Genomic DNA, 13,547 nt, shown 5'->3' with positions numbered 1-13,547 from the left:
TAATTGCTTAATTCTTTGAGCCTGCTGGCATTGTGTTACATTGTCTTCATCTAAAACCACAGCAACACTAACACTGAGGAATGGCTTTGTGAATTTTAGCTAAACAGTGTTCTAGGAAATCTATTGAAAGCCCAACAGGACGTCCGACTGGACTCTGTATATACAAGAGTCAACTGCATATTTATCAGATCCGGTCTACAAATATGTTGGATGCACTACATGGACACATATACTAATTAGGGATGGATGAACTGATCTGAAAAAATAAATAAAACTATTAGATGTGGCCAAAATTTTGGCCTTCCTCTCTTCAAAAACCAAATGAAATCTTTATATGAATTCAGATGTTTGACATAGCTTAAGGCATTAAAAAAAAAAAAATCTCTTCCTAGACCCTCCAAGTGTCCTTATTTTTCAGGGACGTCCCTGATTAAGAGAAGCCATCCCGGTTTGTCCTGCTTTTCCTTAGGACATCCCTATTTTCACTGGAGAAATGTTGGAGGGTATGGAGTTATCTGACCCCTGAGCCATCTGAAGGCAATCCTGTATAGTGAAGGGGTTTTTTTTAATGTTCAATGTTTTATTATACTTTTATATAAGTTGGAAGCTGCCCAGAGTGGCTGGGGAAACCAGTAAGATGTGTGGGGTATAAATAATAAAATTATAATTATGGAATGGGATATCCCTATTTTCAGCAGAGAGATGTCAGAGGGTATGCCTTCCATCATCAGATCACTTAGATAAGTGGGTTTGCAAACTGTGTCCCCGGGATTGCTTGGAAATATATCTGTAGTTCCTCAGTGGGAAAGGCAAGAATAGCAGGCAAGCTTTCATTAAAGACATCTTGTTCACCTTTGAAGATTTTCCACTTTGGCTGGGTGTGTTCCAGACTTTGCTCCCAGATTCAGTTCACATAAGGTTAAGGATGAGTCCTAGCAGGGCTGACCAGTACAATGCATGTGGCCTAAAATATGATCCAGAACTATCTGCAATGTATGAAGAACCCTTGGCAGACAAGTAAATGTGAAAAGTTTCCCAAAGATATTTCAAAAGTCTGTGGCTTTGAATAAAGCCTCTTCCAATTAAAAGTGTTCCAACTGAATCCCTGTGGGCTACATATGGGCAAAAGATGAACCATATGTAGGAAGCAGGTGCATGTTGACACCTCAATCCAGCTATATATCTATAACCACTCATGGCCAATGGAAAATAGTCACATTTGCACTAGGCTGCCCCTTTTTGCCCACCCTTTCACACCATCTCTGAACTATCCTGAAGTGCTGGATTCTATAGCCATTAATGTCAAGTGAAATATTTCACTACAGCTTATTATATTTTAGAAGTTTATCATCTCATATTCTCTTAAAGTTCCCCAATAGTACCTAACAAAAGGGTATTGATAATTGGACGTGTAGGCATATCCCATAAAATAGATTCCTGGCTCATTCAGGTGAACAGACACATCATAAAATGTGTGAATACGTAACACTGGTTTCTTGCAAACAACTTTGAAATTTACATGCTAGTCAGTAGAAACCAAGGCCATTTGCAAAAAGTGAAAATTGCTAATGTGCATTTATTTTTAGAAGTGAAAAATCAATGGAAAGTTAATGGAGTCATTAAATAGCAAATACTTCCTTAGCGTATCTAGAATACCTCTGGAAATCACATTATATTAATGAGCTGTTGGGATCCCTTTAGAATTGTGCATATCAAACCAGTTTCCAGCATGCAAGTCACTAAGTGGGGCAGGAAGGATAAAGCAATGAAAAAGAACTAAAAGGTACTTTGGTTTAGTAGAAAAGAGATCAGACAAACAGGAAGGCATATAAAACTTTTACAGGGTGTGGTCCACAAATCAACTGTGCTGTATAGCACTGCAGTACACAGTACTGTGTTCTGCTGATTACTCTTCCTTTTCTCCCTTATTATAACCAGGCACAACAAGGATCCAGATACCACATGGCCCAGCATTCATAAAACAGCCTTCGACACTAACTGTGAGTGGTGGAAGCTGTTGCAATGACCCTTGGCAGGCCTGGCCATCTTCTGATCCACAACTGCTCTGTTATATCATAGCTGTGGGCTGGGTTGTGTCCCCACTCTGACTTAAACTTTTGACTTTTCTGAGACCTGGCTCGCTGTTAATGGTCTTCTACATTAATACATATTGACACCAGGGAGGCACCTTCACTGTATTCTTTTGGGTGCCTGTTAAAGACATTTTGTTTAGGCAAACCTCCCCATATACTGTATGTAGAATGTTGATGTGTGTTTTAACATATTTTATCCCTGATTTTGATTTTTTTAAAAAATGTTTTAAATAGTTGCTTTTAACCATCTTTACCAATAATTTTATTGTTTTATTCTTTTTGTAAACTGCTTTAAGTTTTTTAAACAATAAATTTTATGAAATAAATAAATGCAAAACAACACAAGACAGAATTCTAAAAATTACTAAGACAAAAAAACCCACCTTTTTTTAAAACACATCACACACAAAGGGATATTTTCATGAAAGCACCACTCTAAAGAAAAAAAGAGTTACACCAAACGACTATATAGGACATGCAGCATTCAATTCAATTGGCTATAGTTAGCAACATCACAGTTTTCTACATACGACCTAGGAAAGTAGGGGTAGCAACCAAAACAGGTGGATACATGGGAAGGACAGGAGAGAACCATGCTTACACCAAATCCCATATTTCTTCAGACCTCAAATATGTTTTCAGCAATGGCGAAACTTTAGGCGATCACAGAGTTGGGATAACAACAATTCCATCTATAAAACTCATTTCAGGGTTACACCCAGGGTTACAACAGAATCTAGGATATGGCATAACTATGCACTCAATCACAACCCATAAGACTTGTCTATAAACTCCCCAACAGAGGCCATAACTCAGATGACAAAGCATTTGACATGGAGCTATATCTCTCTGGCCTCACATATCATGAACACTTAGAGCACACAAAGAAGTCGTCTGGCAATGGAATCCATAGAGAAAGGGCACTTTACATACAAAGGGAGCCCTTGGCACAAACAGCTAGACCTCTCATGACACACAAATAGATGGCTGCCACTACTATTTGGCAAGGGGAAAGTGATAAATGATTAGGCATGCTATCTAGTGGGGCTAGTCTACCAGGCAAAATGGCAGGGGAGGGTTGATCACAATAGTTGCCAAAAGGGCTGGTTGGTCTATACATGAATTAGGCTACTGTCTCACATAGCACACCTTGATTAGCACAGAAATGACTCTCTCTGGGACACTGTGTGTTGGGAACTCTCTTCCAGGAGGAGCTCCTCTCCCAGATTAAACCAGGAACCTCCTGCATGTAACATCTGAGCTGTTCCACAGGGCTAGGCCTCCTTCTGCAGCCATGGCCATCCTGGTTTATGTATTGGTCATATTGCAGCTGAGACATTTCTCCATGAATGTCATATTACGTATCTGCCTTAGTTGACTGCTGTAGCTGAAGAAGTTGGGTGCTTCTTTGTGGAGTTTGTGATGTGACCCAAAGTCCTGGCAGCTTCCTATCATTTGTCTCTGACATGACTGCTGCCGGCTAGAAATGCCAAAGCTGAGTGGGACTTCTTGGCATTCCCTATGGTGGGCCTTGAAATCTAACCTGTTTGCCTGCCCCATGCCCTATGCACTGAGTTTGGGGGAGGCTATCCCACAGGGGGTATGTTTGTGGCTTTGCACGCCCCAGTTTTCTGCCTGGCAAAAAGTTTCTTTCTCCCCACTTTATACAGAAAGACTTTTGAACTCTTTAGGCAGGCCTCCATCCAAAACATCTACTGTATAGGGAGGCTGTGTCCTATACAACTTTGTTTCCTTTGTGGTATGCAGTCGAAAAGCTTCAAATGTGGGTGGTGTAAGGTGACTCAAACCCCTTCCTGCAGGGTTCTAAGGGTCCTGCTGTTGACTCAGCAGTGTAGCTTGTGGAGTGCAGGAGTGGGGATGTTGCTGTGGCATCATGGAGAGGGGAGGCTGGCAAGCTGTCCCTGTGACTGAATGAATTGTTTCCATCTACAGTATATCTGGCCATCATGAAGGCAATGCCATAATGTTGTCACATTCACTCCATGACACTGCCGCAACATCCATGCGCCAGTCCATATTTTTTTTGGGGGGGGGGTTGCAAGTAGTGCTCCTATGGACATAGTGGTTGTCGTTCTGTGCTTTTTGTGTGTGTTCTTCCTCCTGTTCTGCATCAGGAAAGGGTATGGCAGACACTGTCCTGCTGCTGCAGCGGCTTATATCCTCCCTGCACCCCACGCCATCCGGCATAATTGGACCATACTTGGAGTAACGGCTTGCTTGGTTAGTCATCGTATTCAGCTACTCACAACTTGTAAACACTGTAGCTAATATTGCATTCAGAATATCTAGCTATTCTCTAGTCTTCCTCTGCCAGACTGTTTAAACAGTGACTTAACTCCAAGTGTCACAACTGAGGAATGGCATAATGTCATAAATGACTCTTACAGCTTCCGGATAATACCTTGTTTAAACAAACCTTGTTTAAAGGAATGAAAATCATGAGTCAACATTCCCAACATGCCAAGTTTTAGGATTTTCTCAAACCAAAGTACTAATAAGTCCCAACAAAAATTCTGATGAAATCACGCCTTTATAAGGAATTGGTATTCATCAGTTCAAAAATATGAAAGAATAATGATCGCAAGTACCTGTTTGTCCTGTCTGGCATCTCGTTTTCTTCACAATACATTTTTTTGTCTCAGTTGTATGTGGGCATGGTTTGCCCTTTGTAGTAGGAAGTTGTAAAATTTCTCTTTCCCTCGTTTCATTCCCCCTTTTGAAACCGCACGTTTTCCCTCTCTTCATGCATTGACTCCATGGGCTCCATTCACTAACTTTACAATGCACTGCAACAAAAATATGACATAAATTAAGTATGGCCTCTATAAATTTAAAGTGGAGACGCTACATGTAGTTTTTTGTTACACACACACACACACACACACACACACACACACACACATCTTTAATAAAATAAATAAATAAAGCAAGTATGTATGGCCAAATAGCCCCAAATTTATGCAGAACTTACACAATATATTCTTTTCACACTTTCCACATCACATATTTAATCTACATGTGTGTCAGAGGTCTACAGAAAATTAATCTTTATGATCTTGAATGTATGTTTTCTCAAAGGTTTGTTTCATATGAGGTGCTTGCTCAAATCAGAGTGTAAAAGCTAAGGGCAATTTCATGGAGGAGCACTGCCTACTTTTTCACTTTCGTCTGTTTCTGTGCCATTAGCAGCATTCTGATCCACAAACATTAGTAAGTGGTAATGTTTGTCTCCATGATGCAGAAAGCTTAACATAAGGATAGCCCTGCTAGATCAAGCCAAAGGCCCATCCGCCCCAGTATGCTATTCTCACAGTGGTCACCCAGAAGCCGACGAGAAGCCCACAAGCAGATCCTGAGCGCAACAGCACTCTCCCCACCTGTGATTCTCAGCAACTAGTATTCAGAGGCTTGCACAATGGAGGTAGAACATAGGCACTGTGGGTAGTAGCCATTGTGGCTGGTAGTTCATTGGTTGATGCAAGATCATCTGTTTGGGCCAGTTGGAAACCATCACCTAGCATGACACTGGGTTTTCAGTGCTGTTAAGTGAGACAACTTGAACAGCTTAGTAAATAGTTAGCTGCCAAACAAGTATTGTATCATTCAAGTATTTTAGATAAATGTAAGATGTAAGATTCAGCAGCAGAAGTCCTACTACTAATGGTAACTTTATAGTGATGGCTTTAGCACATCAGTGTGATTAGACACAACTTGATATGTTCTGTACTCTTTGAGACATATTAACATGGGCTTTTGGAGGTGTGATTCTGTTAATTTGGTGAGAGTCACACCTGCTTGCAACAGAAAGCCTGAATCTATATGCTAAGCATGTAATCTAGTAAGTACAACTCCTAAGAAGAAAAAGCTTTAACTAAATGAATAGGCTTTCCTTGGAAAGCAGCATTGGCTGAATTGCTTCTTATGCACAGATTTAGGCATTGGTCAAATAAACATGGTTCTTGCAGAATGAGGCCATTGAATGGATCCAAGTTGTGACCAGTCATCTCTGACTAAACACTTGCAATGCCTTATAGAGGATGTAGACATAAGTTCATGTGTCAAAATATAAATGCACACATAAAAAATAGATACACTTGGACTGTATGGAAGCACTGGGAGCATCCAGAGCAAAGGGGAAGAGAATGAACAGCAACCCTGTCTCTGTTACTGCTTTTAAGAACTGCACCAGGAAATAATACACAGTGGGGCATGTGAGACAGATCATCTACTACAGGGTCTAAGAAATCTGATTGCCACTTCCTGCACTTGGCACTTTTGAGGAACTGGTTGCTGGTTGTAATAATAAACTGAGCCAGAAAGTTTTGTCATACCTGACTCTGGTTTATGTATTTTAACACAGGGGTGAGGAACATGTGGTACCCTCCCCCAGATGTTGCTCATTTCCCATCATGCCAGACCACTGGCCATGCTGGCTGAGGCTGAAGGAAGTTGGGAGTTCAACAACATTTGTACTGAATTGTTATAAGTAGGTATGATCTTCTATATTCTGCTTTTTTCCGCCTTGTAAACCACATTGTGTATAGAAAGGTGGTATGCAAATTCAAAGTGAAATGAAATTAAAGCATCTGATGGGCCATTGGTCCCCCCCCCACATATGCATATACATATATTATATAGTGAATTAAAAATGGCACAACCGTTAGAATTGTAAAAAAAATGAATTATTTATTTGGGTTGTGATATTATGTTTTGAAATGAATTGGTATTTTAGGATTTAACTCAAATGCTGCAGCCCAGCTGCTCATGGTGGCAGTAGCAGAAAAGCTAGGGAGGGGGCAGGACAACTAGGCTTCACCCATTGTGAGTTCCAAGCTGGCACAGTGATCTTGTTGAAGTCTGATGTTGGTGATCAATGTCTGTAATACTGGCTTGGGATCCAGTGCATCCCATCCCACCATGCTTTTGAAACACTCAGTTTATTGTATTTCAACTAGGATCCGCTGGCAGGAATACTACCATACACCAGCAGGCCTCCACCATACTCATACAACCACAGAAAAAGTTATGACAACCATCATAACAAATAAGTCCACAGAACACCCCCCCCCCAAAAAAAATCTTTCAAATGTCTACAAAGGGGAGAAACCCCTTTTCTGAAGTACAAACATTTTATTTGTGAATATTTCCCCTTTGCAAGATTTAAACTGCATGTCTTTGCAGGTAAGCAAAAACCAACAGAGACTATATTCCACAAATGGAAATGATGTATTGAGTACAGCTTTTTGGGACAGACAGCTTACTCACCAATATTGTTGCACTCCATAGTGTGGTTGTTGGTTTCCAGCCAGTCAGGGCAGTTTCCAAGGCACTTTCCAAGGTGTAAGTAAAACCCATTTCTACACTTTGTGCAGAAATTTCTATTGAAGCAGGTTTCACAGTCAGCTTTACATTCTGAAGGGCGAGAAATAAGCAATTACTATCTTCCATGTATACCATGATCTACTTAAGTTAGTGTGATGCCATATGCAAGACAGATTTTGTATCTGTTAGGGATCAGCAACTGAAGATGCTTGGGTCAACCCCATTGCAAGAAGAATCTGGCTGGAAGGACTGACAGTTATAGCACTAGGCTGGCCCATGATCTATCTGCTTCTCAATGTGGCTAGCTATAAAGCTTAGTGCATCCAGACAGAATCATTTTGAGTGGTTAAGCCTCTGTGGAACAACACTCATCACACTATGTCCCAATGTATAATTTTCTGTCCAGGATCAAGGTTCAAGGAAACAGGTTCTGTCACTTTGCAACATCACAAAACCCATTACCCACATACTACCATAGTAGTTTTACATCTCTTTTAAAATGAGGCTTGCCTTAGATAAAATACTTTTATCATTCCTACCATAATTATTAATAACAACACAACAAACATTTAAATATTATGCTACTTTATTTTATTTTACTTTTTAAATAGCAAGACAACCAGCCAACAGATTGTACCCTAGGAGAGACCAATATTTAGCATTTTATTTTCACTGTGCATAGCCACTGCTTTCTCTCCCTTAGCCAAACTCGAATAAATTGGATTCCTAGGCTGTATCAGTTTCTTCTAACATTGAGGGTTATGCTTAGTTACATTACTAACTGTAAGTGAAAAGTTGATAAGGAGAGGTGAAGGACTGGAGCTCCCTAGTGGAGACTGGGAAATTGGCTGGCCATCACTCTACTCCCAAGTAAATGGATGGTAAGTCACTGAGAGCCTCACTGCCCCCCCCCCAGGTTTGACAGAGAAGCAGGTGGTGTCAAGAAGAGAGCAACACAACAAAGGGGCCCATTGCCAGTGGACTATCTGATTGGGTAGCGTTGGAATAGTGGCTCATATCTATGACAAGGGTTCACAAGAAAGCATAAAAAGAGTAGCTGCAATTTTTCCTTCAACTTACTTTTACACTCATTTCTTTCTGGGTACCGTTGTCCATAATATCCATTGGGGCAGGATGAAAAACACATCCCTATCTCTCTAATTTGACTCCTCATCAGGAAAAAAAAGAGTCGAGGTTTACATGTTAAGCATCCATTGAACTGGGAACATGTTGCACATCCTTGGCAATCTTGGCTCATATCAAGATTCACTAAGAAGAAAAGTAACACAAACAAACAAAGGGGAGTTAGCTAGATGACATCTCTGTAATCCATAAATCTTCTGCTGAAACCTCATTAGGGTTTTTTGGGGGGGGTTGGGGTTTTTACAGCTTGGAACCCCACATTTCACAAGGGGCATTATTTCTTTACTATGATTAATAGTATCACTCTCATGCAAAATAAAGCTCTGCAATCCTTATGAAAAGAGAGAGAAATAACAAAATATACCAGCGGCCCGAACATATATATGTTTACTTGGAATAATACGTTGTGCGCAATGGGGCTTACTTTCAAGGAAGTGTCTGTAGGATTGCAGCCTCAAGAACATGTGCATGTTATTCATAAGTCTTACTAAATTATATTCCTTCCAATAAATTAACTAGACCTTACTCCCAAGTAAGTAGATTGAGGACTGGATCATTCTGTGATATTATGGCAAGTGGACAAAGCTGTACTGTAACTTTTGAATAAATATTTAAATTTTAAAAAGAGAGACTAATACAGCCTTAATCTTTATCCACTGATCCAGTATGTTTGTCCCCTCCCCCAAACTGTGCTCTTGGGAATTCTGTGTTTTGCAAAACCTTACTACTGAGAGGAACAATAATAGTAGATTATTATACTACTATTAAAACCATCAGTGTTACCTATTGTTTTCCTATATCTCAAACTATGGGGATGCTCAGATTGCAGTCTTACTTCATTTGAGGCAATGGTGAAGCCCAAAAGGCCTATTCAATGCCTTATGTAAACTGAACATGTGACCTAGAACATGCTGGAGTTTTATAACAGACATGCGGAAGAGTTCCTTGGCAGAGGAGTAATTTTGAAAAGCAAAAATAGTCACAGTATAGAAAAAGTAGCTTCATTTGCATTGGCAACAGAGAAATCAAAGCAATATTATGCAGATGTGAAGGTTGTATGTTGTTTTAAGAATATTTTAATTTTAAATTTAATTGTTTTGTAATTTGTTGTGTTTTGGCTTACTTATTTTATTGTTTGGTTCACCTGGTCTTTGCAATCTTGCTTTTGTTATTGCCTATGTACTAAAAACAAACCTTGAACTAAGTTTGCAATCAGCTCTAAAACAATACTTGGTTCAACCAATCCAAGAAGAACATCACAAGCCATGAAAGAAGAAAAATCAATAAGAATAACCTGTTGTCTTCTCCACATTGCATATGTATGCATAATCATCACCAATGAGACCTAAAAATGAGAAGGTTCAAATACGTATACTTTCTTCACTGTCCTTCTGAGCCTAAACAATTCTGAAGACAATATCACTGAAACTAAACTTACAAACGTTGCTGTTTAATATTGAAAACAGCATTTTTGAAAAGCAATTTGTTCAGCTTCCAAGATATTGGTCCACTTCAGCAATATACTATTTCAATGTACAGTCATACCTCGGGTTAAATATGCTTCGGGTTGCGCTCCATGGTGACCTGGAACGGGTTTCGCCGTTCATGCATGTGCAGACGGTCAAAATGACGTCACACACATGTGCGGAAGCAGCGAATTGCGACCCACAGACGCGGGTTGCGATCCGGAATGGATCCCGTTCGTATCCAGAGGTACCACAGCATGGCATACAGTTTTCCAGTGGTTGACAATATGCTTATTGGTCTGTAATTTACTGGGTGCAATTTGGAGCCATTTAAACAAACCGGCACCACCACTGCTTTGAACCCACTAAGAGGGACATGGCCAGATTTAGCATTGTGGGTAAATAGCCTGGTGAGAGTTGTGACACACCAATCAGCATAAGAGTAGAGTAATTCAAATGGAATAAAAACTAAACTGGAGGTATTCCAGGTTTAACTTGTGCTATAAAATTAAATATATCTGATTCTAATACAGGTTCCCAGTCTTGCAAAGATGTGACCATTTTGGATTTCCCAATACAAGTAAGTGTGATTTCCGACAATCTGTTTTCTCCAGATCGTGATCCAAGGGTTGGGTCAGGTTCAGATTGTTCCAGGTTCGGTCAGGCTGGTCTGAACCACCAAATCAGGCGCTAAATCAGATGTGGCTTTGGGGCAGGTGTCCGCAGTCCGAGTACGAAATGTTAAAGACCAAATAATATATCAGGCAAAATGTGTCTGTTCTTCAGTAACAGGTCAAACACCTAAACCTGCACTATGAAAACTGGGATCTTGAATTTGCTGAGAAATGTTCCAAGAGAAAATCTACCAGAGAAGTATGCAAAACTTATTCAGTCTGTTAAGTTTCTTTACCACAATAGAAATAGCTTTGATTAGCCACAGGAATGATAACTGGTTTGAGCTTAATCCAGTTGGTTTAAAATAAATAAATAAATAAAAATAATGGTAATAATAATATAATATTAAAAACATAATAATTATTTTCATATTGAATGAAAGATTTTTTCCTCTCCTCCAATATACCATCTAGTTTCTCCTATATTTATAGGTCAGTTCAGGAAAGAATACAAATAATTCCACAGGGGTCAATGTACCTTGAGGTTTATTTGAATGGAAAATCTGCACGACATAACAATACTCCCCAAGAAAGGCACTAACAGAAATTTCTAGAAATAATTACCATTATTACTGGCAAAGGCAACTTACTTTTCACTCTCAATCCAATCTGACCCTGTACTCAGACAAGAGGTCTATAAAATCTGATACTTCTTATAACTGAAGACTGCAGACTGTATGATTACCTTTCTTTCATGCGAGAAAAAAGAGCCTACAATAATAAAGGGACTATGGAATAAAATAATGAAGTCACTACAGTGAGGACTGTGGAAGTTATTAACTTCTATGGGCTAGGCTCAGACAATCTGACCAGCCATGCATTGTGGAGGAACAAAATATTAATTGCACATTTTGTCCCTATTAACATTGGTGGTTTTTCCCTACACGTACCTACTATTCAAATGTGAGATCCATTTGTGCACATGCACCCAAAGGCAGGACTGTGCTCCTGACAGGTGGTGCAACTGGCTGTGATTCCTTTCGCTCAACTCACGTCATACAAACCGGCTGTGTTAAAATATCCAGTTTTCAAGGGTGGTCCTATTATTTACTGCCAGCTTCTTCTGGTGGTACCCCTTTAAGAATGTGAACATTCAAGATGGCATTGTGGGGATCTTTAATTGTTCTGACATGCGAAGCAAAATACACCTACCCTTTGTTGCCCTAACAGATTCCTATGATTATCTAGTCACTCATGCCTATACAAATGGTTTGGGATTCATAAGAGTCCCGTGGACTTGCATGCACACATTGAAACCTTTGACTGGGCAACACACAAATCACAACCTACTTTTGAGATTCCAGGTTTATAGGCAGTTTGTTATGTGAAATGCAGAGTTGCTGCTACTCATGAAAAACATCTAAATTGCCTTTTGGCCTAGGGAACTAGCTGATCAAATACATTATTCGGATCTTGTCTGTGATGCCTTTTCAGTGAGAGGGAAGCACAGCTACAACCCATCAGTCATGCTCTAAAGTGTTTGGTCTCGTTCAGATGTAGTGGTTCAGCCACAGTTTAAACATGGCTGATTCTCACAAACTGGAGTTTAATCAAATCATGGTTCTTCAAATTGTGACTTCCGTGTAGGAACTGTGGTAAGTTTAAAAATGGAAATGGAAAATTCTGATCTCATCCTCTGCTGCCCAAAATAAGAGGGGGGCGGGACAGGAAATGTACCCACCTAAGGTAACAGAGTGGCAAACAATGGATTCCTCTTAGGTTTGAACCAGGACTATAATGTTAGGTTATGGAAAGCTCCTGTTTGGGAAGGCTCCACTATGCAATCAAACTATAGGCCTTATGCAAATGAAAATTGCATGGAACTTTCCCACAGACTTTATTTAGGCCTAAATATATAGTTACAATTAACCCTAGCATCTTGCCAGATTTTACAGCTGCCACTGATAATTTGCACAATACCAAAAAATGCAGTTGTAGGAAATACTGAGAAGTCACTGTGTATGTATTAATGTAACCAAAAGCTGAGTTTAGCTATTTGGCTAGTAACGCTGCATATTTGCTCATCAGCTTTCAAACAGTACAGAGATCATTCAGTTCATACCATCAGCTTTACACAACTACAGTAGCAAGTATCTCATACAGCCTTTTGAGGCAAGCGTTTTTGTCACACAGGTTTTTTAAGAAATAGAAACCACAAGGGGAAAAACAGCAGGAGCATATTTAAAGTCCCCTTTCCCCCATACCAGAGAATATAAACTACAAAAAGCCCATAATTCCATCTTAGAAGTTATAGCGCTGCCTGCACTGTTAAGAAACAAGACTTAATGTAGTCACTCAAATTTATTGCATGCCTACACAAATTGTGACCCACCAAACTGAACACAGCTCACCAGCCATGTATTACAGCCTTTTTGGTGCTTGTTGACATCCCATTTGTTTTTGAAGCCCCAGACAGGCAACCTAAACAAGAAACTTTCAGCAAGCCCCTGGGACCCACCATATATGGCTATGTTTGACTTGGTGGGTCCAAGTACAGGCATGGTTTACCATCTTGACTTTAGCTCAACTGACTGTGATTTCAATATATTTTCCCAGTCTCCTGAAGGCCAGTGAATGCTCTGCACTAATGGGACTTACTCTTGGGCAAGGGTGCATAAAATTGCAGTCAGAAAAACAAAATTCTGCAACAAGGAAACCCAAATTCTGCAACAAGGAAACCAAGTAAAAAATATGTGGCAGCTGTAGACTGTTATGCAAGCCACATTAGCAGAAATCCCCTCTAAAAAATTCCCTCCCAGGCGCCTCCTTATCTGTGAAAAATATGCAAACTGAATTATTTTGCATGGTTTTCTGGAGCTTTTCATGGT

The 13,547-nt window shown here is 39.9% G+C and overlaps 1 protein-coding gene across 1 annotated transcript in view; it reads right to left on the bottom strand.

The window, feature by feature from the left end:
* The window catches only part of RSPO3 (R-spondin 3), a 52,646-nt gene that overhangs the window by 19,752 nt on the left and 19,347 nt on the right, over positions 1-13,547 (bottom strand). Inside the window, exons 2-4 of the mRNA XM_081856475.1 lie at positions 8,517-8,705; positions 7,380-7,526; positions 4,703-4,900 (exon numbers count right to left, since the gene is read on the bottom strand). Coding sequence (XP_081712601.1) covers positions 4,703-4,900; positions 7,380-7,526; positions 8,517-8,705 — 534 coding nt within the window. The remainder of the gene's footprint in view (positions 1-4,702; positions 4,901-7,379; positions 7,527-8,516; positions 8,706-13,547) is intronic.

The sequence above is a fragment of the Podarcis erhardii genome, assembly GCF_964252035.2.
Source record: "Podarcis erhardii genome assembly, chromosome: 3".
NCBI classification, from domain to species: domain Eukaryota; kingdom Metazoa; phylum Chordata; class Lepidosauria; order Squamata; family Lacertidae; genus Podarcis; species Podarcis erhardii.
The sequence above is the reverse complement of the archived record's forward strand: the minus strand, read 5'-3'. Positions and strand labels throughout refer to the sequence as shown.